The sequence below is a fragment of the Prionailurus bengalensis genome, chromosome B3, assembly GCF_016509475.1.
Source record: "Prionailurus bengalensis isolate Pbe53 chromosome B3, Fcat_Pben_1.1_paternal_pri, whole genome shotgun sequence".
Classification (NCBI taxonomy): Eukaryota; Metazoa; Chordata; class Mammalia; order Carnivora; family Felidae; genus Prionailurus; species Prionailurus bengalensis.
The window spans coordinates 126,419,491-126,446,948 of NC_057355.1; the positions used below are offsets into that span (position 1 = coordinate 126,419,491).

Consider the following 27,458-nt stretch of genomic DNA (forward strand, 5'->3'; position numbering starts at 1 on the left):
TATGCCCTGGTGGCTGATCTCTGTGGGTTGCCTCACCAGGGCCCTGTGCCCTTTGACTTCCAGCTGGGATCTGCCAGTGGGAAGCATGAGCACAAGATCTGGGCATTTATTCCCCCCTACTCCCCACTTCACCAAATCTCTGGAAGTGGCTCTGTCCTTCATACAGCCACAGCACCTGTTGGCCAGCCCCTCTTCCCATGATTCTAGCTCTTGCTGCCTCTGTAAGAGTCGTTTCATTAAACCCTCTTCAAATAAAACCTTTTTGAGGATACCATCTGCCACCTGCCAGGACACAGATCGAAACAATGAGAGAAGAGGTTTTCTCAGTGGGAACTGTAATACTGTTAGCATGGCTTCAGAAAAGGGAGATACTGAAAACAATTATACGCTTTGGAGACAGATTAATAATGTCCAGTTCCGACTAGAACTCTGATTTTCATCACTAGAACCTGTAGGAATTAAAGCAATTTTCATCTAAGCAGAGAGGCCACTGAAAAAAACCAACCTGAGCCTAGAGGTCCTGACTTTCCCACTGTGATGGGCCCTCTTCCACCTCTCTGAAACAGTAAGAACCCTGGGGCGAGAGAGGGGAAAACAACCAGATCCTTGCTGATCACTTATTCTGTGGCCAGCATCATATAAGTTGCTGTATATAAACTGTCTCACTTGGAGCTATTAACAACTTGGTAAGGTAAGTACTACTATTATCTCCATTTTCCAGGTGAGGGAACTGAATCAAAAAGACATTAAGGATCTTGCCCAAAGTCACACAGCTGGTACATGGAAGAATGAGGATCTGAGCAGTCTAACCCCAGAGTCTGAGTACTCCTGACCAATGTGTTTGTTCTATGTGTCCTCTATGGGAAGGCTGGTGGTTGAGGGCGAGGAGGCGAAGGAAGGGGTGAGTACAGCCTCTTTTCCTAATTGCCTTGGCTTCTGATGGTGCCTTCCCAACGTGAAACTTTCCCCACAGTGGAGATGGGCTTGTCACAGTTCAGCCACTGACCGTGATCCTCAGCCATAGAGATTAAACAGAACGGAGAGGGTGTAAAAACAAAATGCTATAAAGAACTGGGGCTCGTGAAGACAGACTATGATAAACTAGGATTCTTTGCAATACTATCAAATACCAAACCAAATCCTGTCTGAACCCTTTAGTCCGCAAGAAATCTCTCTCTCCATGTGTAGAATCCTCCAATAACATATAGCATAAGGACGAATGTTAGCCAAATTTGAAAAATGATCCAGAGACAAATTCCTAAACAATGTTTTTGAGAAAAACAAAATTATTGGATACACCTGGCAAATTTATCCACAGAGAAATTATTAGTAACTTTATTACTTTCAAAGGAAAATAATCCCTTGGGCCAAATAAACAAAACACCAAGAATGCACTACATCTATCCAATGCCATTCTAAACCTAACCCAGATACAGTGCTTATTAATAGGCCCTTATTTCACCTGCTAAGCCAGGCAGCATCCTTCCTACACCTCTTAGAAATGTAATAAATGAGAGCACAGGATGTTACAGACTGATGTATATAGCTCAATTCAAGCACAAAAGAAAAAATATAACTGCAAAATGATTTGTGGTCTGGACACAGTGGCTGAGTCCTGACTCATTCCACTTGACATAACATTTGCTTTTTCTCTGCTCAAATCTACCTCCCTCTTGCTGAAAACGAAAGATGCATGGGTGGCTGGGTGAAAGATTCAGCCTTGTGCATACTATGTATAGTTCAGTCATCCAAGGAGAAAATAAATTGACAAGGAACAGTACTTGTACCGAATAGTAGAAAATAACACATTAAGATATATTGTCAAATGGTTTCCCAATATTAACATCCTGCCAACTAATCAGCCAATCTGTGTACGTGTTTTTTCCCAATGCAATTTTGAACCACTCTATCCTAGCTTTTTGACTGTAGGACTACTACATCTGAACTCATTCTGCAAACAAAGCTGCACAGATTTTAGGAGTGGCAACAGGTCACCAAAAGTGATCTTCAAAGCCCTTTGGGCTCCATCTTACCAGTCGAGTCAGCCTGAGAAGCCCTGCTACTCATCTGTTCCTCCGCATTGATAAGCTGCAGGTCGGTGTATGAGGGATCAAAACTAGGACTACTGGTGTCTTCAGAATGTGTGGTCCAGCTGCTCTCAGAGGTCAGAGGGCATCTCCTCAAGGAGTCGAAGGAAGGGCACGTCCAGCAGGGCATGGTCAATGGTATGGCTGGGGACAGACCAAGAACCAAAAGCAGACAATATAAATTGGTTGTGCTCGTTGATCTTTAGTGCTTGTCTTACCTTGATGGTGCTCAGGTCCTACGAAATCTCAACAGCCATACAAGGGAAGGAAATGATGGAAATATCACTTATGACAGGGCAAAATAACTGACTGAGCCCCCACATTGTAAGTCTGTATCAAAACCAGTACCACAAATAAGGGCTCTCATGACTCTCAAATCAAAGAAAATCTCACTAAAGAAAAGTAGTGATTTTCAGCTCTACTTGTATTTCTAAACTTAGATTTGTTTCATTCAAACGAAAACTTCATGAATCCATTTTTAGTGGTATGCCAACTTCCCAAAATATACTGCAAAATTACAGCTAGGTTAGGTTAATGGCTAAGAGAAGATAGGTGAATATATATGTACTCGCATAGGAAGGTGATATGCCTCTGGAGTCTCACTGTAACTGGAGACTCTGCAGACAGTTTCATATACAAATTGAGATTTCCTGGGGCTGCTGATCTGCAATACAATGAACAAACTTCAAGGGAGGAATGCACAGGGCTTGACTTTATCTCCTGAACGCTGAGCAGCAAACTCAGCCTTTCAAAACCACTTTGGAAAGTTTCTTTTTTTAAAATGAAGTTTTCTAACGTTTATTTGTCTTCAGTTAATTGCCTACCACACGGTTTCTCCATGGAATTGCATGAGAATCTTACTGCAAATTAATTGATAAGTACTAAAAACAAGTGCTGAAAGCAGTGTGGACAGGGAAGGAAAAATAAAAGAAAAACAACTAGCATTTCTTGAGTACTCATGAAATGTCAGACACTTATACAAATGTTACTTCACTTCACTATCAATCCTGAGAGACAGGCACTGGTCTCATCTGACACAAGGGGAAACCACCTCAAAAGAGGTTAAAGAGCTTGTTCAAGAAGGGTCAGTTCTCCTACGGGTGTCTGGGTGGCTCAGTTGGTTGAGCGTCTAACTCTTGCTCTCTGCTCAGGCCATGACCTCATGGTTTGTGGGTTCAGCCCATGCGTGGAGTTCTGCGCTGGCAGCTCGAAGCCTGTTGGGATTCTCTCTCCCTCTTTCTCTCTCTCTCCCTCTGCCCTTGCCCTGTGCACATGCATGTGCTCTTTCTCTCAAAATTAATAAACTACAATAAAAATTTTAAAAACAGTCAGTTCTCCTAGCTAGAGAATCAAAATTACTGAGAGTTGGGTTCAGAGAAATTTGGGTAAAGAGAAAATTGAGATTTAGGAGGGAAAAAATAATAAATAGCAATATATGTGACATAGAACAAATATGAAACCACGGAGAATTTTCATTCCATATTCTCTTAGACATTTATAAGACATGAAGGTCTTTTCTCTGTCTGGAGTGCTCATGGCTCACACCCCCTATTCTTTAAGAATATTACCCTCCCAGTAAGGTATTCCTGAGCTATTCTCTCCAAAAATGCAAAGTCCCTTCTCTCCTTTATTTCTCCTTAGTATTATCACCATCTAATGTACTACATAATGCAGGGTCTTCCCCACTAGAATCCAAGCTTCTTGGGGACAGGGTTGGGGCGGCAGGGATTTTGGTCCATTTTACTCACTTCTGCATCCCCATTCCTAGAATACTGTCTGGTGTGAATAGGTACTCAATATTTGTTGGTTTTATCAACAGAAGCACCAGAAACACGCATAACAGTCTATGAGAAGCACTCATAACAGTCTATGCTAAGTACAGACTGTTAAAACTAAACTTGTACCTATAAAACTCCTACACAAACATAGAAAAAAATCAAACTGATAAAGAAGAACAAAATAAACAATCAAACAGCCCAAAGCAAAACTGAACTTTAAAGGCTTATTATAGGACTGCCATTTCCTACAATATAATGGATTAGACACCTTACTGTGGAAAAAAATTAAATAAAACGTAATAACATTATTTAAAATATATTAGAGGGTGAGCAAGAAAGAATTATCAGAGGCCAAGTTCAAGCTGGAATCCAGAATGGTAAACAGAGCACTCATCCTGATTTTCAGACCCCGAGGCTTTTGAACAAACCAAGGAGACTTCTGAGTTTGAGTTTTTTAAAGGTCTTGTGAAGAAGGCAAAGAAGGAAAACAACCTAGGGCTAACCCAAGATGGGAAATCTGACAAAAGATGTGATGCCTGAAGCTTGAATTCCTAAAGGGCTCAATTAAAGGGTAAATTAGCAATAAGCCCCACCCCCAAACTAAGGACAGCAAGGAAAATTGTCTGCCTTAAGCCTGGGTGCAGGGTAGAGAAAAGAAATCTCCTAAGAATTTATAACTATAAGCTGTCCCACATAGGGGCTTACGGCTGAAACTACTTGTGTGGTCTGAAAACCTTCCAGTCTGAGAACATAGCTGAAGTATTTCCAGGTTGGTAGTGGCCTCGGGCACCTGGGAAAAGCAAATACTCATCCTTTCTGGAGGAAGATACCTCAAAGCCACCCTTCCCAGACAGAATGTTCCTTAGTTACACATGGTAATAAAATAAAAAATAAAAATAAATAAACCATGAAATACATAAGAAATCAAGTTACCATAAACACAAACCAGAGCCAGCAAGGGGGCCAGGGATGGGGGGAAGCCAGAATCAGACCTGCAAAGAATTCAGACACTAGAATTATTTAGCAGGAAATATAAGTATGTTTAATATGTTTAAGGAAACAAGAAAATACGAAAGAAAATGAAAATATTAGAAAAGAAGACACAGAATTGAAAAAGAAATAAATGAGCTTCTGGAGAAGAAAACTACTACTGTAAATACAAAATTAATCTAGATAGCATAGAGAGACAGAGATGAAAACATGAGAGATTAAAACACATGGGAGGGGCGCCTGGCTTAGTTGGTAGAATGTGCAACTCTTGATCTTCAGGTTGTGAGTTTGAGTCCCATGTTGGACAGAGTGGTAAAAGCTCATAGGTAACTATCTAACCGGAATTCCTAAGGAGAAGAGGGAGAGAATGAGAGACAATATTAAAAAAAAAACAAAAACAAAAACAAAAACAAAAACAAAAAAAACACTGGCTGAGAATTTCCAGAATTTATGAAAGATTTTTTCATCAGATTAGAAATCTCATGGTATCTCAAGCAGGGTAACCAAAAATAACTGTGCAAATAGACATCGAAACTACACAAGACCAACAACAAAGACAAGATCTTAAATAAGACTACTTTCAAAGGAATGATGATTAGACTGACTACCATCTTCTCAACAAGAGAAGCCAATGCTTCAATAAGCTGACAGAAAATGACCAAATAGGACTGTTTATTCAGTGAGGAGATGTTCAGAGAGCAAGGCAAAAATAAAGACAATTTAAACAAACAAAAACTAGAAACTACAATTAATGTAAAAGGAAAGACAAGAAAAATAAACATATGATTATAGAAATAAACTATATCAGTACTTGATAATAAACATAAATGGACTAAAATTTCCAGTTAAAAGAAAAAGACTATCAAACTGAAAAATCAAATGAAATCCAACATGCTGTTCACAAAAGACACATCTAAAATACAAAGATTTGGAGCACCTGGGTGGCTCAGCCAGTTACGTGTCCGACTCTTGATTTCGGCTTAGTCATGATCTCGCAGTTCATGAGTTCAGGCCCCACATAAGACTCTGCTGACAGTGTGGAGCATACTTAGGATTCTCTGTCTCCTCTCTTTCAGCCCCTCCCCCACTCATGCTCACTCTCTCTCAACAATAAATAAACTTAAAAAAAATACGAAGATTCAACAATAATAAAAGTAAAGGGATAAAAAAATCCATATAAGACAAAATATTAATGAAAAAAAACCCTGATATATTGTTGCCTATAAATAGACTTTAAAGTAAAAGCATTATTAGAAAGGGTTACAACAAAATTATTATATGTTTTAATTCATCAGAAATATATGATAATAATAATTCTAAGTTGGTATATATTTAATAACTTTGCCTCAAAATTATTAATACAAAAACTGACAGAAGTGCAGAAAGCAAGAAATGTCCATCATCATAATGGGAGATTTTTAATTACACCTCTCTCAGTAAGCGATAGATCAAAGAGGGAGAAGAATTACCAAGGAAACAGAAGATATAAACAACAAAATGAACAAGCTGATCTAATGGTCATACATAGACCAACACGTGAAGAATGCATATTCTTCATAATCCACACCTAAAACTCTTATGGCAAGTGACCAGATGCTAGGACATGAAGCAGGTTTTAACAAATACCAAAAAACTGGTATCAAATAGACCATGAACACTGATCACAATACAATGATGTCTCTAGTTATCCAAACCAGTTATCTAGATATAACTAGCATCTACTTACCAAAACTAGATAGAAGACAATTTGAAAAATTTAGAAACTAAGAAACATACTTTTAAATGAATTGTTGGTCAAAGAAGAAATATTAATGAATATTAGAAAATATCCAGAACCAAACAAAAATGAAAATAGTATATGTAAAAACTTTAAGAATACAGGTAAGCAGGGGTGCCTAGGTGGCTCATTTGGTTAAGTGTCTGACTTTGGCTTAGGTTATGATCTCACCATTTGTGAGTTTGAGCCCCGTGTCTGGCTCTGTGCTGACAGCTCAGAGCCTGAAGCCTGCTTCTGATTCTGTGTCTCCCTCTCTCTCAGCCCCTCCCCCACTCACATTCTGTCTCTCTCTCTCTTTCAAAACTAAATAACCATTAAAAAATTTAAAAGAGAAAGAATGGAGGTAAGCAGTATTATCAGGGACAGGTGCATTGCTTATATTAGAAAAGAAGAACTGAAATTTAATACAATAAGCTTCTAACTTATCAAGTTACAGAAAGGGCTGCAAAATAAATCAGAGAATACTAGAAAGGAAATAATAATCATAGAAGCAGAAGTTATCGAAATTAAAAAGCACATAGGTAAAAATTCTTTAAGAAGATTATGTAATAGAATTGGAAAATTGTTAGAAAAATCAAGAAAAAAGAAAGCACAAATAACCTTAAGAATGAAAAAGGGTACATAATTATACATGCTGTATATATCTAGAAGGCAATGAGAGGGAAATAATGAATGTCTTTATGCCAACATATTTGAAAAAAGAACTACAGAAATTTTAAAAAAGTATAACTTCAAAACTGATCCAAGAAGAGAGTTAAAAACCTGACTTGTCCAATAATCATCAAATAAAGGGAATTCTTAAAATCTTCCCATAAGGAAAATGTAAGACCAGGTAGTTTTACTGAACAGTTCTATCAAACTTTAAAGGAAAAAAATTTTTTCAGAAAAAAAAAGAGACCACCCATCAAGTCATTTTATGAGGTCAGAACTTCCTGACATCAAAACCTGACAAAGTACATTGCATTTATACTTCTATTCTCCAAAATGAGAATTATAGGTCAACCTCAATCATGGACATAGATATAAGAATCTCAAATAAATTATCATCAAAGAGAATCTAGAGATCAATGAAAAGGAGAATTACATCATGACTAAATTGGATTTATCCAGTTAATACGAGTTTAGTTTATTTAACATGGTATTTCTCAACTTTTTTTCATTACTGCCCCACTAGCAGGTTTCTTCCCCAATTATCCTCTCCCTTGAATCCCCTCCTCTCCAGTAGAATAACATGACCAGGAACTTGATATTAATACAATCTACTGATCTTACTCAGATGTGCCCAGTTTTACATGTACTTATGTGTGTATTTAGTTCTATGTAATGTTATCAGTGTATAATAGGTTGTGTATACACAGCCACAGTCAGGATGCAGAACAGTGCCATCACCACAAGGAATGTTGCCTTTTATATTCATTTCTATTTCTTCCTGTCATGCCCTGTTCCTAACCCCAGGCAACCACTAATTTGTTTTTCATTTCTATAATTTTGTCATTTCAAGAATGCTATATAAATGGAATCATGCAGTATGTAACCTTTTATGATGGGCTTTTATCATTCATCATAATGCCTCTGAGATTCATTCAAGGTGTTGAATGTATTGATACTTCATTCCTTTTGATTGCTGAGTAGTGTTTCATGGAATGGACTAAGCACAGTTAGTTTACACCTGTCAAAGAACATCTGGGCTGTTTCTGGTTCTTAGTTATTATGAATAACAGTGCTTTGAATATTCATGGAGAGGTTTTTGTATGAACGTAAGTTTCCATTTCTCTAGGATAAATGTCCCAGAGTACAACTGCTGGGTCATACAGTAGATCACTCATGCATTGCTGGTGAGAATGTAAACTGTAACTATGACTTTGGAAAACAGTTTGACAGTTCCTTATTAAACTAAACATGCAATTAATTTCTCTGAATACTCACTAGCATTTAATATTACCACTATTTTTATTTTAAGTCATCTGATATGTGTATAGCAATAACTCATTTTATTTGCATTTCACTATTGGTAACGATACTGAATGCCTTTTCAGATACTTATCTGCCAGCTAAGTGAAAAATATGTTTAATGTCTGTTGCTCATTTTCTAATTAGATTGCTTGGTTTTTTCACTACTGAGTTTTAAGTTTTCTTTATATATTCTAGATACCAGTCCTTTGTTGGATATGTAGTTTGCAAATATCTTGTCACAGTCTATAGCTTCTCTCTTTATCCTCTTAACAGGGACTTTCATAAAGCAAAAGTTTTAATTTTGATGAAGTCCAATGTATCAATTCCCTCTTAAATTTTAACACGGAAGATATGTTGTATGTCTATCATGTACTGTATATATAGCTATGCTGTACATATAAAAAGAATAAGATTTCTCCCCCCCCCCCCAAAGAACTATTTTTAGCCCCATTGGAGGTAATATCACTCTGCTGATAATGTGTGGGTTAACATTACTGGATCAGTTAATATAATTCACCATAATAATACATTAAAGGAATAAAAAACATATTATCATCATAATGCATACAGAGAAAGCACTGAATAAATTTTAGTATCTTTTCATGGTAGTAATTTTTGGCAAACTAGAAACAGAAGAAGCTCCCTAAACCTAATAGAGCTAACCCCAAACCCCTACGGCAAACACCATGCAAGGGAGAACTTTCCCTCGGAGATCCTCATCAAGATGACAGGCAGCCATTACTCCCACTTCTGCTCAACATCCTATTTGTGGTCAGAACCTGCACAGTAAGGCAGGAAGTAAAAGAGAGTGAAAACAACAAAACTCGTTCTTTGCAGATGATATTTTTGTGTACATAAAATGCAAAAAAACCCTAATAAATTATCAAATTAATAAATTTAGCACAGTATTTGTTTTTAAATATATATACAAGTGATTGCATTTCTGAAAAGTAACAAAGAATATATAGAAAATTAATCTTAAAACAAGATAACATTTATAATAGCAACAGGGGCACCTGAGTGGCTCAGTTGGTTAAGAGTCCAACTTCAGCTCAGGTCATGATCTCACAGTTCATGGGTTTGAGACCCGCATCAGGCTGTGTGCTGACAGCTCGGAGCCTGGAGCCTGCTTTGGATTCTGTGTCTCCCTCTCTCTCTACCCCTCCCCTGCTTGTGTTCTGTCTTTCAAAAATAAAATAAATGTTAAAAAAAATGTATAATAGCAACAAAAAATATCTATATAGTAATAAATTTAACAAAATATGCACAAGGTCTCAGAGAAGATACTTTTAAGGTTTATTAACAGATTGTACAGAAGATCTAAATAACTGGAAAGAGATATTATACTAGGGTTTAAAAAGTTAGTGTGTGGGGCGCCTGGGTGGCGCAGTCGGTTAAGCGTCCGACTTCAGCCAGGTCACGATCTCGCGGCCCGTGAGTTCGAGCCCCGCGTCGGGCTCTGGGCTGATGGCTCGGAGCCTGGAGCCTGTTTCCAATTCTGTGTCTCCCTCTCTCTCTGCCCCTCCCCCATTCATGCTCTGTCTCTCTCTGTCCCAAAAATAAATAAACGTTGAAAAAAAAAATTAAAAAAAAAAAAAAGTTAGTGTGTAAAGATGTTAATTCTCAATCAAAAACCTTACGTATTTTTTCCTTGTATTAATAAGCAGAATCACACTATTTAGATGTGAACAAAATAGAATGTTAATAATATACATTTAAAATGAATAAAATGATAATAGAAATAATGGTAAAATACTATATAGAAAATATTGAAATTAGACTCCTACTTCACACCAAATGGAAAAATCAATCCTAGGTGGATTTAATATCAAAGTATAAAAGGTTCCACAAGAAATATTTTAGAAGAAATATACCCAAATATGCTCACAACTTCAGGGTAAGGAAAGATTTCCTCTACCAAGACACAGAAAACACCAACCATAAAAGAAAAACAAATTTCATATCATTAAAATTAAGAACTTTTTACAAAAGGCACCATAAAGAGATGAAAAGACCATCCAATTTATTCTACATCCATGTGTAAGAGAGATCTGCCATGCATCATATCTGCAAGGAAGTCCTAGACATCAGCAACAAAAGGGGAGAGACCTCAACAAGAATATACCTGGACTTTTATGAAAGAAAAAAAAAATTCAGGTGGCAAAAAATAAAGTTCAGTCTCATTAATAATCTAGAAAATGCAAATTAAAACCACATGAGAGTCCATTACTCTTCCCCCTTCCCTATCTCCCTGACTAAAATAGAGAAATATGACAATCCCAAGTGCAGACAAGGAAGTGCAGACACAGTATCTTATATATGGCTGATAAGAGTAAACTGGAACCACCTTAGAAAACGCCTTGGTGCTAAGTGAGAAAGTTGAGGATAAACTCAGCCTACAGCACAGCAATTCTCTGACTTTTTAATTCAAGAGAAACGCTTACACATGTTCACAGGTTGTATGTTTAGAATGCTCACAGAGGGGCGCCTGGGTGGCTTAGTTGGTTGAGCTTTCAACTTTGGCTCAGGTCATGACCTCAAGGTTCGTGAGTTCAGCTCAGAGTTTGGAATTGGCTTTGGATTCTGTGTCTCCCTCTCTCACTGCCCTTCCCCTGCTCGCTCTCTCTCTCTCTCTCTCTCTCTCCCTGAAAAAATAAAAATTAGAAAAAAAAAAAAAGAATGCTCATAGAAAAACAAAAACAAAAAGGATGCTCATAGAAGGACATTCTTAAGTGCAAAAAACTAGAAACAAGGCAAATAACAAACTGTAATACAATGGATAAGTGAATTGTGGTATATCAGCATAATGGAATACACAGCAATAAAAACCAAAGGAACTATTGCTGCAGGTAATGGTATGGGAAAATGTCACAAATAATGTGTTGAAGGAGCAAGCTATGAAATAATACATACAGTATTATTCCATTTACACAAGGTTCAAAAAGAAGTGAAATTAAATTATATCATTCTTGATGCACGTGTAGGCAGGAGAACTGTTAAGAAAAATAATGTAGTTAATATCACAAACCCCAGGAAGGTGGTGATATAGGAGGGAGGGATGGGATGTCTGGAAGAAAGAAGATATGATCAGTAGGAAAACCTGAGGGCTTGTGGGTGATGACAATATTCTATTTATTAAATTGGGTGATGGGGTTGTACTGCTGTTCTTTATAATTTAATATACATTTTAAATGTTCCTTTATATTTATTCAATCATAAAGCTTATTAAAACCACATATCAAAAGACTCTAATGCTGTGAAAGAAAGCTATTTTAATTATTCGTATTTTCACACTGGCGTTTTACATTTGTTGGATAAAACTTGCAGTACTTCCCCTGAAAGAGAAGCTAGGAATAACACAGCTGGGAGAGGCAAAATCCCTACACCTCACACACTGTTCTCATTTGCTCTAATACTATTCATCTATCAACTTAGAAATCTTGGATGAATCACTTTGCTTGGGCTCTGAAGCGAGTGTCCTCAGGCCACAAGATTAGTTGAAATGTTGAAGTGTGGAGCCTGGGGCTGATTTTTCTCCCAGGCGCCAGGCCTTTGATACCTGGGCCAGACAGTGCTGTCAGCAGGGCTCTTCACAGCCACAGCCATCCAGCAAGGAATAAGATGAAAAAAGGATAGAAACTGTCTCCTCCTTTCCTACGAGATTAGGTACAAGGCCCCTGGATCCAGACTGCCTGTCTTGTTCGGTATCCAGCCCTGCAGCCGGAGGCAAGTTACTTAATCTACCTGTTCTGCTGGGTTTTCATCTGTGCAAATGGAGCTTAAAGTTGTACCCACTTCACAGGGGGATTAGGTTAATATTGATGAAGCGCTTGGAAAAGTGCTTGGCACAAAGGAAGTGCTGAAAGAGAGTCAAGTGGTAGTTATTACATCCAGATATAAACTTACGTCCAAATCTACTTGAAATCTCCACTTAGGTCTCTAACCTTACCTATTGGAAACCAAGTTCCTGTTACCCTCTCCACATGGGCTCCTTCATCCTCCTAGGTGCTCAGAATGAAATCTTGAGCCACCCTTGATTCGTCTCACAACTCGTCCACCACAGCTTCTGCTAGTCCTCCCTTCAAAATACATCTGAAATCCAATCACTTCCCACCATCTCCAAGCTACCACTGGCCGAACACACTGCTGTGTGACCCAGACTCGAGGGTGATGACCTGAAGCCTTCCTGAGTGCAGCCCCCTTCTCCCAACATTCTTTCTCATCTAACCTCACTTAAGTGCACCTTTGGGGCATGAAGTCCTCAATCAGCTCAGGAGATAGGACTGTGACACACAACTGCTCCCCAACGGTCCCTCCGGGGTGGCCCACCAGCATGACTCCCCAGCCTGTAGGGCTATGAAAGAAGGTCTTATAGGAGGTGGGGTCACAGAGATCTACTCAGCTTGTAGCTGCCCAAGACCTGCCTCTGTCCCTAAGTCCCTTTAATAAACCATTTGTTGTCAAACTGGACCTATCAGCCTTTGTCTCTGGCCTTAGGGCTCCTTTGGCCTTTGGAAGTTGTTTTCCCACATGTCTCTTTCAGGGAACAGCCATCGCTTTCTGGATAGTTACAGGGGCCTCCCACTTGGTCACCCCGCTTCCCCAAGTGTCTTCCTCTTCTTGGTCTTCTCAACAGAGCAGCCACATAGCTTTAATAGAATTACCTGTTCAAATCGAAGTCAGACCTTACCACACCTCTGCTCAAAACCCTCTGATGGCTTCCCATCTTACCCACAGCAAAAGTCAAGGTCCTCCCCATGTCCTCCAAGCACATACATGGTCTGATTCCTCATGACCTGTCCGCCTCATCCCCTTCCCTTCTCCCCATGTCCCTCCACTCCAGTCACATACCACCAACACAGACAGACACCCATCAGAGGCTTGTCATGTGTGGTTACTTTCACCTGGACAGCTCCTTCCCCAATTTCTGCAAGGCTCACTCCTTGCCTCCCACATGTCTTTACCCAAAAGTTGCTGCTCAGAGTCACCCCTGATCTTATGTAAAATTTCACATCCTCCCTACTCTATTCTTTCTTTCCCTCATGTGTCTCTCCTTCCTGCTAACCACTGTCTCACACACTGACACTGTATCTACACCTTTATTGTGTTTCTGGTACGTCTTCTCCAGCACAAAGTATGTTCCATGGGGCAGGAATATTCCACTGTATCCCCAGTGCCCTGAACAGTGACTGCCAGAGTGGGAATTCAAAACACCATTGGTTGAATAAACAATAAACTGGTAAGTTGTCAGTTAAAACAATTAATACAGCAAAGACAAAATTTTTGTTTTTATCCTTTGGGATCCTAAATAGATTAAAATTGAAATACTTATGTATAGTTTGATATCATATCCTTTATTTTATACTTTGGTGTCTACTCACTAGGGCTGTGTGATTTTTCCAATGCTATAAACATGCCCATCCATGAATACAAAATAGATCTAATTCCATTCTTCATTTGTGGCTCCCCTGCTAGTTCATTGTTGGCAATACAAACAGCTGGTCCCAGGACTGGTTCAGAGGGCCCTTGCTTACCCCAGAAGGCTTTACTAGTAACAGACTGCCCAACCATTAGGTAACCTCAGCGTGGGGAGAGCAGGGGGTATGGCCAACTTTCTCATAATTGCATTCCCAGCACCTAAATATTTTTTGCATGAATAAACTAGTTAATTAATGCATGTTTGGGCAGTTTATTGTGTTTTATGTCCCACGCTGAGGGTGAGATAGGCCACAAGGACCCCCTGGGTGAGTTAGCACATTCTTTGGATGAGGAGAATATTGTAGCTTTAATAAAATATTTTAAGGCCCATTTTACATAACTGGAAGTAATTTTCAAGAGATCCTCTCCCCTGCCCACATGGCATGATGGTAGTAGTTTCAAATATGACAAAAATATAATGGACAGGTTTAATTGCACTTTTTAAGGTAGCTCCCAGGGGGAAAAATATGTGTGTGTTTGTATAAATATATGTATCATATGTACATATGTTATGCCTATATTATATATGCATGTATATGTAAGTGCATATGTTACACACATACACTATGTGTGTATATGTATATTTGCATGTGTATCTGTGTGCCAGGTATATGAATCTGCGTGTGTGCACTGTGTATAATGATGGGAAATCAAAACTGATGATAGTCAGCTGGTGACATGATAGGGAAGAGGTTGGCCTATTTTCTTTGCCTAGTTTGTTAAAAAATACACATACTTCACAGAGGAAGCCATGCCTCAACTTCCACCTAATAGCTCATTCACTCCATAAATGGGAGTCAGTCATTCTGCAGTATGTTTCATATACATCTTTCATTCATTAATCCAACAAATACTAAGTGAGTACCTGCTAAATTCCATGCTCCATATTATACTATTGAGAGTAAATGAGATAGTCTCTTTCCCCTAGTGAGGAAGAGACAATAAACAAACTTATAACCTAATTTCAGGTAAAAACATGGGCTGTAAAGACATTTAATGCAGGAAAAAGTTGGGGGGGGTGGGAGCAGGAGGAAATGATGCTTGAGCAGAGCTCTGAGTTGAAAACATAGAAGAGTTCTGGGGGCCAAGGGAACAGCAAGAGCAGTAATGAGCTTGTCAGGAACAGCAGAAGAGGTAGTGATTATAGCAGAGTGGTGCCCAGTGGGCAGGGGCAGAGGGCATCAGGCCCCAAGGAAGAAGGGCTTTGTTAGAATCCATTCCTCAGTATATCACTGTCTGAGATGGATTCCGGAAAGGTCATTAATTATTCTTAAAAGCAGAGAACATTTAAGGTATTAAAAGAAAATAAAACCTCTTCTGTTGAAGAGGGAAATACATATGCATACCAAAAGCAATGGGCCTCAGCTACACAGTCACCAAATGGTTGGGATCTTATTCCACCCCCACCCACCAACTCACCCTCAGTAGCTAGAATAAAAAGTATAATAGAAATTAACCACTGGGCTAGTCTTCTTCAGGATTAAGTCTCTCAGCTGTCACCCCTGCCTCCCTCTTAAGTGGCTGACATCATCTCTGGTCTTCCCCCCAAACAAGTGGCTCTTTCTCTGGCCCCAGATAATTAGCTTCCCCAGACACAATGGGAAGGCCTTAGCCCAAGCTTTTGGGGAAGACATTTGAAGCACAAGGGAATATTAGTGTTTTTCTTGGGCTGTGGAACAAATGCTCTGGAAATGAAAAAATTTTTGTGTTTGTAATTATGCATATCCTGCATCATCTGCATAATGGGTCCAATTCAGTCTTGGCCTTGCCGCAAAATTGCCATGTCTGTGGAGGAAGGTCAGCACATAACATGATGACTGAACAGGAAGCTTCACGCTGAAAATAGTGCCATAATTTTTTTTCTTTTAATTTTGGGAATGAACTTTGCTCTTTCAATTTATCTGCATGCATTTACAAACATATTCAAAGCACACACATACACTTGTAAAATGCACATGAAATCAGCCTTGCTCTGAGAGGATGTTTATAAAGAATTTAGGTGTTATATGAGCTGACTGCTACATTCTTCCTGGTACAGAGTGGAATTTTAGAACAGAGGAGACAAAATACTAAAGTAGGAAAACTTCTTACCACCAGGGAAACTCAGAAACACTACTGCTAAGGGACTCGATGTGAATAAAATACCCCCTGGGGTTAGGTTCATTTTCAAAAATATTTCTTTAGAGAACTATATAGAGATTCAATTTTGATTTGAACAGATTCATCAGAAGTTTGTTGTGTTTTTTTTGCTTTTGTTTATTTCTTATTTAACACTTTGGATCGGCTGTGCTCTGTTGCTGTTTTAAAGGTTTAGCAGGATATCTATGCATTAAGGTTCAGGGTTCAGCAAACAAGTTTTCATTTAAACTTCTTGACATTTTTTACCAGGTAACCCAGATGGATCATACAGCATTTTCACACTCAAGATGTGAACAGTATTCTGGTGGCTACTTTGTCTTAAGTTTAAGTATCTGGCAGTTAAGTTTCTAATAAAAATCATTTAAAGAGAATATTTATCAACAACATGGCCTGAGCCTAAGTGGTCTTGTTAAATAAAGGGGTACAAATTCCATATTGGGCCTCCACCAAATTTTAGGGCTTTTAATGGAGGAAACGACATTTACCAAAGGGGCCTGATTTTATATGACCCTCACTCCAGGATCCTCAGGTCCAAAGAATTGATGCCAGCAATCTTTCTTATACGTTTGGTTACAAAAAGGCTTTGTCACTGAATTAAGTGATTTTACTCATATTTTTACGAGAGAGATCATGTGTGTCTCCCTTTTCCCAGACCAACCAGGATGGCACTTGATCATTTCAAATCCTGCACCAGTTGAAGTCCAAAACAAAGTTGTCCCCCTGATGGATTTAAAACATTCCTGGAGTTGTCCTCCCCATCAGCTGTCGCTCCTCCGTTACCAATCAACCTTGGTATGCTTCAGGGCACAATAAAATAAGTAGGTCACCAAGGTGGGGAGTAACAGCTCCCTGGCTTTTTGAAGTTCCCTAGTGCAGCTTCTGACAATTATATGCCACAAAAATAAGAGATTTACCACTAATGATGGTCTCTTTGTTTTTAATCCACGGTGCCTACAGCCTCCTGGCATTTTTATTTGGGCTAATAGTACAATCCCATTCCAGGCTGAAATGCAATGCTCCCTTGGTTTGTTCGTAGGTGGCATAACTTAAAAGGTAAGTCTTTTGTTTTCTGCTCTTCATTTGCCAGAAAAACTATGGACAGTAGAGGAACAGGAGCTGGGGGAATGGAAAAGGAGTATCCCAGATAACATCTCTCCACCTAACTCCTCCATGTGTGCACACGTGCACTGTCTTTCCCAACTATTCCTTGCCAGCCCGGACGTGAAGGCAGGAAACAGCTGGCTAAGTAAGGCTGCACTGTTTGCTTCCAGAAATCCAGACTGGCAACGGTGTTAATCAGTTCCACATATCCTCCTTTCTCATCCTATTTCTTTTAGGTCTACATCATGGTTGTCTCATGAAAACATATTTACAAAGAGGCTGCATGGGATGGGGCTGAGGGCGTTCAGAACAAGTCTCCTCAAAATGTGTCACTTTGGCATGTGGACTATTCTGAGCTAAAGTCAATTGAGACCCTGAAGGCTCAAGAGAAACGTCTGCTCCTCCCTTAACCACCTAGAAGAATCTAAATGGAGGGTGCCTGAGTGGCTCAGTCGGTTAAGTGTCTGACTTTGGCTCAGGTCATGATCTCATGGTTCATGGGTGGTTCATGGGTTCAAGTCCCATGTCAGGCTCTCTGCTGTCAGCGAGGGCCCACTTCAGATCCTCTGTCTCCCTCTCTCTCTCCCTCTGCCCCTCTCCCATCTCACACACAAGCACACGCTCTCTCTCTCAAAAATAAACATTAAAAAAAAGAAAAAGAAAATAAATAAATGGAGTATCTTTCCCAGAATAAGAGTTATTACCAGAGATAAGTTTTATCTGAGTGACCTGTCTGCATGGCAGGGCAGGCACCTAATTATTAAACATCTACTCTTCTTCTTACCATCCTGTGAATCGCCCTCCTCCCCTTTGAAGCATCAGGCCCTATCCCATTCCTTAGCTCAGGATGGCATATACACCTCATTTTACCAGTCTATGAGCCTCTTGTATATGTAGCACAAAGTTACACTTTTTCCCATTAATTTCTTATGTCAATTTTTTTTAGGATAGAGAGGTAGGGGAGGGGCAGTGGGAGAGAGAGAAAGAATCCCAAGCAGGCTCCACACTTAGCACAGACCCCGGTGCAGAGCTCGATCACAGGTCCCTGAGATCACAACCTGGGCCACAATCAAGAGTCAGACACAACTGACTGAGCCACCCAGGCGCCCCTGTCTCATGTCAATTTAGACTAGCCCAAAGAAATTTTGAGGGGTAGAGGAAACACTTTCCCCTTTCTCCTGTCACAGAGCTGTCCAATCAGAAAGTGCTAAGCATGTAACAGAAGCAAACAGGACGTGGAAATAAAATGGGAAAAAAACAGAAAAGCTGCAACTACATTCTAGGAATGAGTGTTGCTCTGCTGATACTGATGTGATACTCTTATGAATGAGAAAATGGCTGAAGCCATAAACAGTTTACTCAGACTTTCCTTATTTGTGGCTGCACTTCACCACCTACATGCATTGAGACACACTGACATATTCCATAGTTCACCAACAGATTCCCAATTTCTGCACATTCAGTACAGCACAGCAAACATCTCTCCATTTCACGCACATGCTGCCCATACTAAAAAAAGTTCACTTGATACACACAGCTACGGCCGAAAACAGGCCCAGCGTCTGCTAGCTGGAAACTAATAAACTAAGAGAAGCATTTTTTAAAGTGGATAAATGAGAAATTGATGGACAAACCATTTCTATACTGTCAGATTAAACTGAAAAGAACCAGATGGACACTTATTTTGTAGAAGGTGGCCACCCAGCCAACACATAGCTTTCTCCAAGTGGGCACCATTGATCTAGGGCAAAACTGAACAAGAGCCCTGGAGAAGACCCACAATCAATGGATATATAACAAGGGGAAATGCTTTAAGTTCTAATTTTCATCCTTCCCAAGAAGAGATGATAGACAGGCCTGGCTATAAAATGAACCTTTTAGGCAAGCAATTCTCCCAACATCCACTTCTTCCTTTGTTTTCTCAAAGAAGCCTCAGATTTTTAGCTAAGTCTCAGATTTTTAGCTACCATGAAGTGGAAAGCTTTTTTTTTTTTTTTTTTTTTTTTTTAAGACATGCAGTGGTTGAAAGATGGTCAACTGGAGGCAGATGGAGAAATCATGGAAGCATAGGCTGGCTCTGGTTTCATACTAGAGGACCCAGGAAGAAACTCAACGGGCTTCTGTTAAATTCTGAGCACTTATGTTACTCAGCTTTGTATATGAATGTCTGCATCTATGACAACTACACAGAGGAGGTGCTTAATAAATATTTGGTGATTCAATGAATAAACTATAAAAGGCTGTCAAGTTTGAAAGTAAAACATACCGGCTAACACATCTACTTAATAAATGGCCTGCACTATTACAGATGCTCCTCTAGCCCAGACTGACTCATTTTCAGCCTTATGCAAATGGCTCTGCTTTAGGATTTTGGACACTTGGTCCATTAGTTAACTGTGGCTGCTGTAACAAACTTGGTGGGTTAAAACAAGAGAACTTTGTTTCCTCCCAGTTCTGGAAGTGAGAAGTTTGAAGTCAGAATCACTAGGTAGAAATCAAGATACCTGCCTGGCAAGCACTCCGTCCATAGGCTCTGGGGAAGAACACATTCCTTGCGTAGGCCTCAGGCTTCCGGGGGCTGCCAGCATCCCTTGACTGTGGCCTCAACATTCCACTTTACAAGGTTGCCATCTTCAAATACCCTTCTGTTCTGTCTTTGCATTGTCTTCTTTGTGTGGGCACAATCTCCCTCTGCCTCCCTTTTATAAGGGATACATGTGATTACATTTAGGGCCCACCTAGATAATCCAGGATTATCTCTCTATCAAAATCCTTAACTTTTTCTTTATTTATTTATTTTGACAGAGAGAGAGAGAGAGAGAATAGGGGAGGGGCAGAGAGAGAGGGAGAGAGAGAGAATCCCAAGCAGGCTCCACACTGTCAGCACAGAGACCAATGCGGAGCTCAAACTCATGAAGCATGAGATCATGATCTGAGCCCAACTCAGATGCTTCACTGACTAAGACACCCAGGTGCCCCCCAAAATCCTTAACTTCATCCCATCTGCAAAGACCCTTTCTTCAAATAAGATAACATTTACAGGTTCCAGGGAGTGGGTCCTGATATCTTTGGAGGCCATTATTTAGCTGAGTATTACCAAACTGAGTATTACCAAAAGAATAGAGCAGGCAGCAGTGATTGTAAGAAACCTCAGACTGTCTCTATCACTATGAGGATACTTGCTGCACAGATCTGTGTTATTTTGGTGTAATGCCTGCAGTTACGTATGAGATATTATTGACATTGCACAAGTTCTCAAATCTGTTGAATTTAAATCAAAATCTGAGCTGCCCGACAGCTGTCAGAATGGAACTGTCTATCTTGGGAGAGATCTGCATTATCTGTGTTGAGAGGGTGGAAGCCTCCTTTCTCCTTATCATGTGACCTTAGCTCTACCAACCACTCTGCCTTGTTGTCAAATCCAATCTGTGTAAGGAAATCCACGAGGGAATTAGCATACATGGGTGATGTTGGTTTGGGTAATAGAGATATTGATGTGTCAAGGCTGGGTATTGGCAGAAGAGTTGGGATTGGAGTCTTGGATTTATTACCATTTTCTTTACCACTCTGATGCTTAACACATGGTTCTTGGGTCCCTAGAATACTACCTGAGGTAATATTTAGGGCTGGCCCTAAACATGGTTTATTCCTGCTTGTTGCCCACACATTGAGCCTCAAGTCTGCTGTGAAACCAGTCTACAGGCTCCCCCTAAGGCAGAGAGCTCTACCTCTATAAGGCTGAGTTAAATCTTCATATGTGGAAACATATGGAATTGTTGTCTGAACAATTTTCAAGGCAACATAATGCTTTCAACACATTTGAAAACTATCATTTCTTGATTTGTTCTATAGTAATATCCATACATCCCATATCCTTATTACAATGCAGACCTGGGACTAGGGTAAGGCAAGTGAGGAACTCCCTTTGGGTGCAAAATTTAGGGGGTAACAAAAATCTCAGGAATCAAGTAACATTTTAAATGCGGTATTTTAAAAATATCAAATGAGAAAATTATGGCCCACAGACTTAGCCACCTATTTTTGTAAATAAAATTTTATTGGAACTAGGGCCAGGATTAGGGTACCAGTGAGACAGTCATGCAAGTATAGGTTGAATCTTATTTTCTAAAATACTGATACTTTGTTCATCAAGGATTTTTTTTTTGCATTATTTTCATTTTTGAATGAAAATTTGAATAACTTTAAAATAATTGTGATTTTCTAAATGAATTTTTTTATTAAACAAATTTTAGGGGCACTTTGATGGCTCAGTCAATTATGCGTCCGACTTTGGCTTAGATCATGACATCTCATTTTGTGAATTCTAGCCCTGCATTGGGCTGTCTCCTGTCAGCACAGAGCCCGCTTCAGATTCCCTGTCCCTTTTCTCTCTCTGCCCCTTCCCCATGCTTTCTCTTTCTCTCAAAAATAAATAGACATTTAAAAAAATTTTTAACCCAATTTTTTTTCCAAGACAACCATTTTTATTCAAGATAACTGTTACACTTGAGTATGGCACAGAAGTGCTTTATGCCATTTTGTCACAGAGAATATTAAAAAGATGTATTTAAGAATCAAGATTTAATAAAATTCAATAAAATTAATAATTTTTACTACTTTATCAAGGATATTATGTTGAAATTGACTTCTTTTTTTAGTATGGGTACATGGTGGCCAGAATCTTTACTCGCCATTACTTTTGTACCATACAAATTCAAATGCAGTGAAAAAGGCAATCTTAGAATTATTATGAAAATAATTTGACCCCAAGGACCCTTTGAGAGACTTTTGGGCAATCCCAGTGATCTATAAACCACACTTTGAGAACTGCTGCATTAAAGGATAAGGTTTTAAAAATATGTCAAAAGCACTATCAATGGCAAGCTAAGATCCTCAGTCAGATGGAGGCAACGTAATTAGGACTAACCCCAGAGTTAGTTTTGCAAAATAAGTGGTGAAGAGTTGAAGCAAACTGACCATCTATACAACCATCATTTACATAATTCTGAACCACCAAGAAATCTTTGAGGCTAACGGTAAGGTATGAACAAGATGTGAGCAAATCTGAATGCCATGAATACAGCAGTGACCTGAAAGCAGGGCCATTTTGGGGCAAGTGAGTAGAGAAACACCATTGCACCTATCCTCAACTCCCCAGCCTCCCAGAATGAGGGAGCAGAGAAAACCATACCAGGAACAGCAGGACATGGGAGCAAATTAAGTCATGGCGCATCCCTGGACTGTTCCAAGATCCTGGGGCCAGTCTGCCTGGCTTTGAAGCTCTCCCCTGCCACTTGCCAGCATATAACCTTGGGCAAATTCCTAAACCACTGTCTGTCTCAGTCTCTTCATGTCCAATATAATGTTAATGCTTTCCTCATATGATTGCTGTTAAGAGGTGCATTAAGATGATGTAGTTAAGACACTGAGCACGGTGCCCAAGAAAGTATTTGGTAAATATATCTTATTAAAATAAGGAACATATTTCTGTACTGATTCACTCACCAATGTCGGGTAACTCTTCCCCACATGCATAAATGCTTAATCAGCCCACTGTTTTGCCAGCATTAGGTGTTCAGTAGAGGTTACTTCCTCCCACCAGCAAGACTGGGAAGCCTGTCTGGACCTGTCTTTTCATCCTTGCTGCTCTGAGTGTCATGGCTCTCTCACCAATGATTCACTGAGAAATCTGATGTTTAAATGTGAAAAGGTATATATAACATGCGAATTGGTATGTAAAAATTGAAGTATTTATTATATAAAATTATGTCTTATATTTTCTTAAAATTGTTTTATTGGTGCTGAAAACATGTTTGAAAACAAAAAGGATTATTTTTAAAAATTAAAACTAGCAAAACATTTAAGCCACCAACAAAACAATATCAACCATGCTTTTTTCTAGTAGGGCTCTATGGTAGGCAACATAATGCCCCCCACCCCCGCAAAGATATCCACATCCTTCCCCAGAACTGTGAATATGTCACCTTACATGGCAAAAGGGACTTCGCAGATATGATTAAATTAAGGGCCCTGGGATGGGGAGATTATCCTGAATTATCCTGGTGGGCCCAATGTAGTCATAGGGTCCTTAAAAGCGGAAGAGATGGGCAGAAGTCAATCAGTTAGAGATGTGACTACAGAAGAAAGGCACAGAGAGCTGCAACATCGCTGGCTTTGGAGACAGAGGAAGGTACCATGTGCCAAGGAATGTGGGCAGCATCCAAAAGCTAGAAAGAGCAAGGAAACAGATTTCCTGGTTTCCCCAGAACCTCCTGGAAGGAATGCAGCCTTGCCAACACCTTGAATTAACCCAGTGATGCCCATTTGGACTTCTGAATTACAGAAACATAAGATAATAAAGTTTATGTTGTTTAAACCACTAGGTTTATGGTAGTTTGCTATGCAGCAAACAGAAAACTAAGATAGTCACAAAGGTTATCCAATCAGTGCTGGTATGCTTTGGTACACAATCAAATAAGCAGCCAGGTCACCAGGATGGGGACTAACAACTCCTCTGGCTTCACTAAGCTCCCCAGTGCAGCTTCTCGCTGTTTAAATGCCACAAAAATAAGAGAATGATCATTAACAGCAGTCCCTACCCCTGAAGATTTAGATTCAACAGGTCTGGGACACAAGAATATCCATATGTAACTAGTGACTCTATTAGAAATTGATGGTGGTCCATGCTCTGAAAGGCATTCACTTCTGCTTGTAAGGAGCTTATAATTTAGGTGCTGGGTAAATATAATTGCAATACCTAATAGAGAGATAAGTAAATATTCATTCTTCCAAAGACAAGTTAACAGCCAGGGACAAGTATAAAAAGCAAGAAATGGCCCAGAACACATTAATCCTTCCATATGCTTTGTTAACAAAAACTAGTTGTAGAATTAAGTCAGATGAGATCTCTGCCAGCTCTTTTGTATGGCCAGTGCCAGAGGGCTCTGGTAAACCAGCACCCTGGCAGCCCCCACCCACTTCTCCCAGGTGAGCATAGACGTAAGTCAGAACCCTTCGCAGCCTCCCACCTGTCTCCCTTGTTTCCTTATGAGGTGGTGACGTGCTGGCCCAGGGTGTGTCATCTTCAAACTGAACCCAGTTGCTGAAGGCCGAGGCCAGGTCAGGTGGGGGCTGCTCGGGGCTCCCAGGAGGGGACGCCGCTTCAGAGATGAGGCCCAACTTTTCAGAGGAGTCATCCTGCTCTGAGTGGGAAAGTTCCTGGGAGCCTCCATGTGCCACATGGTTCTCCCCGGAGGAGCTCTCAGACCGGTCTGAGTAAGAAGACAGTCCTGGGAGGTGCTCTTCAGTGCCCCCTGAAACAGACACCAGACACTGCCATCAATCATGTGAGGGAGGCTACTCTTCAAAACTGTCTCGTGGAGGAAAAACCAAGGATAGGTAAGGGGTGATCACAAGACTCACCATTCTGGTGGGTGAGGGTGAAGAAACAGCCATGCCCATCTGTCTCTATGCCCAAGGAGCGTTTCCCTAATAATGGGTACAAAGGATAACCTCTGCATGTCCACAGTCAGTATCCAGGCAGGCTGAGACTTCCAGTCTTACTCACTATTCTGACCCCAGTGCCTATTCCAGTGCTTGGCAGTCACAAACAAAAATGTTTATAGAGGCCAAACAGGAATATAACTGAGTCGAATGAGGAAAGCAAAAGGCAACAAGGACTGGTAGACACTCACACTGAACAAGAAAGCATCCGTCTGGACTGAACACCTTGAAATTCAAACTTTAACCTCTGTGCAGTTGAAACTACACATGTCTGCAGACCACCAGGTGCAAACTCCGTACCAATGATAAGCTGAATGAGGCCCAGAAGCTTCTCCCCTAGCTTTCTAGCACTTTATTGGTGCGGGAACACTTCACAGTCTTCAAAAAAAAATTTTTTTCTTAAAGAACTATGTCCTAATTGTGGCGGTGGTTACACAAATCTATACAAGTGTTAAAGTTTATCAAATGTGTACTAAAAGTAGTCAAGCTCTATTACATGAAAACTTTTTAAAAATCAAAGAATATAAAACTTTTTTCTCTCATCCTTCGCCAAACGAGTCCATCTGCATGTGACCAAACCCTTTAGACTAGTGCTGCCCAAGAGAAATAAAAGGTGAACCACATATGTAATTTAAAGTTTTTTAGTAGCCCCATTAAAAAAAGTAAAAAGAAAGAGGTTAACTACATTTACTAATATAAATTTCAACTCAGTGTGTTGAAAATGTATGATTCTAACAGGTCATTAATATAAACGTTATTAATGAAATATTTACTTTCGCTAGGTCTTTGAAATTCAATGTGGGTATTTTATACTTCAAACACATTTCAATTTGGACTCGCCACATTTCAAGGACTCAAGAGCCACGTGGCTCCATCCTGGAGAGCTCACCTGTACACTCACACTTTCCAGGTGCTGTAAGTGAAGCCGGGCGGATACCAGTTGACTGCAGCAGCTGCAGTGGAACAGAACCAGCTGACAAGGCTCTGCAAATATCTCCTGACCCCTACCTTGACCTTCATCCCTGAGCACCAGTTCCCTGGAAGTCATTTAGCCATCTTTATCATGATCATGGATGACAATTAACTGAGCTCTTTCCGTGTGCCAGGAACTGGTCTAAGTCCTTTACATATATTAATTCATTTAACCCTCACAGCCACCCCGAGGAAGCGACTGTGATTGCCCCTACTGCTCAGATAAACTACCGCTCAAAGAAGTTGAAGAAACAATCTACCCAAGGGCACATCACTTATTTGTGACAGAGCCAGGATTTGGGCCCAAGCAGTCTGGCTCTAACGCCTGTCACTCTCCGCAACTACGCTTTAGAAACTGAGGAAATCCAAATTGCTGGTGGGAGGAACACCCTAAAAGACCAAGTGTAGAGTGGTTTGTAAATACGAAGTTTATGCTCCTTGGAAGAAAGCAGCCAATACTTTTGCTGTTTCCAGACCCTTTTGTTTGGGATTCTAAGGTTCCTAAGGCTTCTAAGAAGGCTTCTAAGTGGAAGAATCTGCACCTCAGGAAGGTGACACACTGGCTCTTTTGTACATATTAAGATCCCACCCAAAGAATGATCAAGTAGAAGTCATTGTAAACAGTTATGGTTCTTTGCTAATCTTTTCACCTAAGAAATGACAGTGTTCCTTACCCTCAGAAGGAACAGGAAAGAGTGGCTCCTCATTGAAGGAGACCCACTCTGACTGGTGGGTAGCAATCACATGGTCCAAGGAAGTCATGCTAGGAAAGCACTGGTCATCTTCACATGGATGGCCTCGGGCAGACCCCAGAGTAATGTCTGGGGTGGGGTATGGTGGCACGCTGGACTTGGGCCTCAGCTCTGTTATGAGGGTCTTGTAGACAGCGGCACTCAGAACGTAGATAGATTGGCCCTTCTTGTCTGGCTAATCTGCCAAGCAGAAATCTGTGTAAAAAAATAACAAAAGTTAAAATGACAACTGTCACCTTATATCCAATACACACAGGTCCAGGGTTTTCAACATTGCCCACAGGGGGGTCTGGAGAGTTTCCAACTTGTATTCCTTCTCTCTGCCCTGTCTTGTCCCCAGTTCTCGTACAAGTAAAACCTTGGTTTGTGAGCAGAATTTGTTCTGGAAACATGCTTGTAATCCAAAGAACTTGTCTATCAAAACAAATTTCAAGATCCGTTGGCTCAGTTGTGATCATGTGACGTTTGGTGTCACATACTACTTGTATTACAAGACATCGATTGTTCATCGAGTTAAAATTTATTAGAAATGTTTGCTTATCTTGCGGAACACTCACAGAACAAGTTACTCGCGATCCAAGGTTTTACTGTATCTGCCTTTAGCATCAAGATCTCTGTACGTGACTTCATATCAGATTTGCAAATAATCATGCAAATTTTAGCAATTAGATTCCCAAATTTCCCCAATTATCATATTTTAGACATACTTTTATTTGTAATATAATGCCATTATGGTAAAACAAAAGTTAAAACTTTTCAAAGTACTTTCACTTTCTTTTACAGGACAGTAAAATAAAAGCCTGTTTTTTCCTATTAAATCAATGCAGTTTCTTGCCTTAGGCAGGTAGCTTTTTTGCAGCCCTGATTTAAATTCTTGGCAGAAACCCAGCCATCTCCAGATGGTACCTCCAAGCATGGTTTACCAATC

At 40.0% G+C, this 27,458-nt stretch overlaps 1 protein-coding gene across 4 annotated transcripts in view; it reads right to left on the reverse strand.

Annotated features, from left to right (window-relative positions):
• STON2 (stonin 2) overlaps positions 1-27,458 on the reverse strand; it is a 155,084-nt gene that overhangs the window by 92,446 nt on the left and 35,180 nt on the right. For all 4 annotated transcript variants that reach the window (XM_043556776.1, XM_043556778.1, XM_043556779.1 and 1 more), the window contains 3 exons: positions 26,453-26,725; positions 24,332-24,616; positions 2,034-2,231 (listed from right to left, as the gene is read on the reverse strand). In XM_043556776.1, the coding sequence (XP_043412711.1) occupies positions 2,034-2,231; positions 24,332-24,616; positions 26,453-26,540 (571 nt within the window). In that variant the 5' untranslated portion in view covers positions 26,541-26,725. The remainder of the gene's footprint in view (positions 1-2,033; positions 2,232-24,331; positions 24,617-26,452; positions 26,726-27,458) is intronic.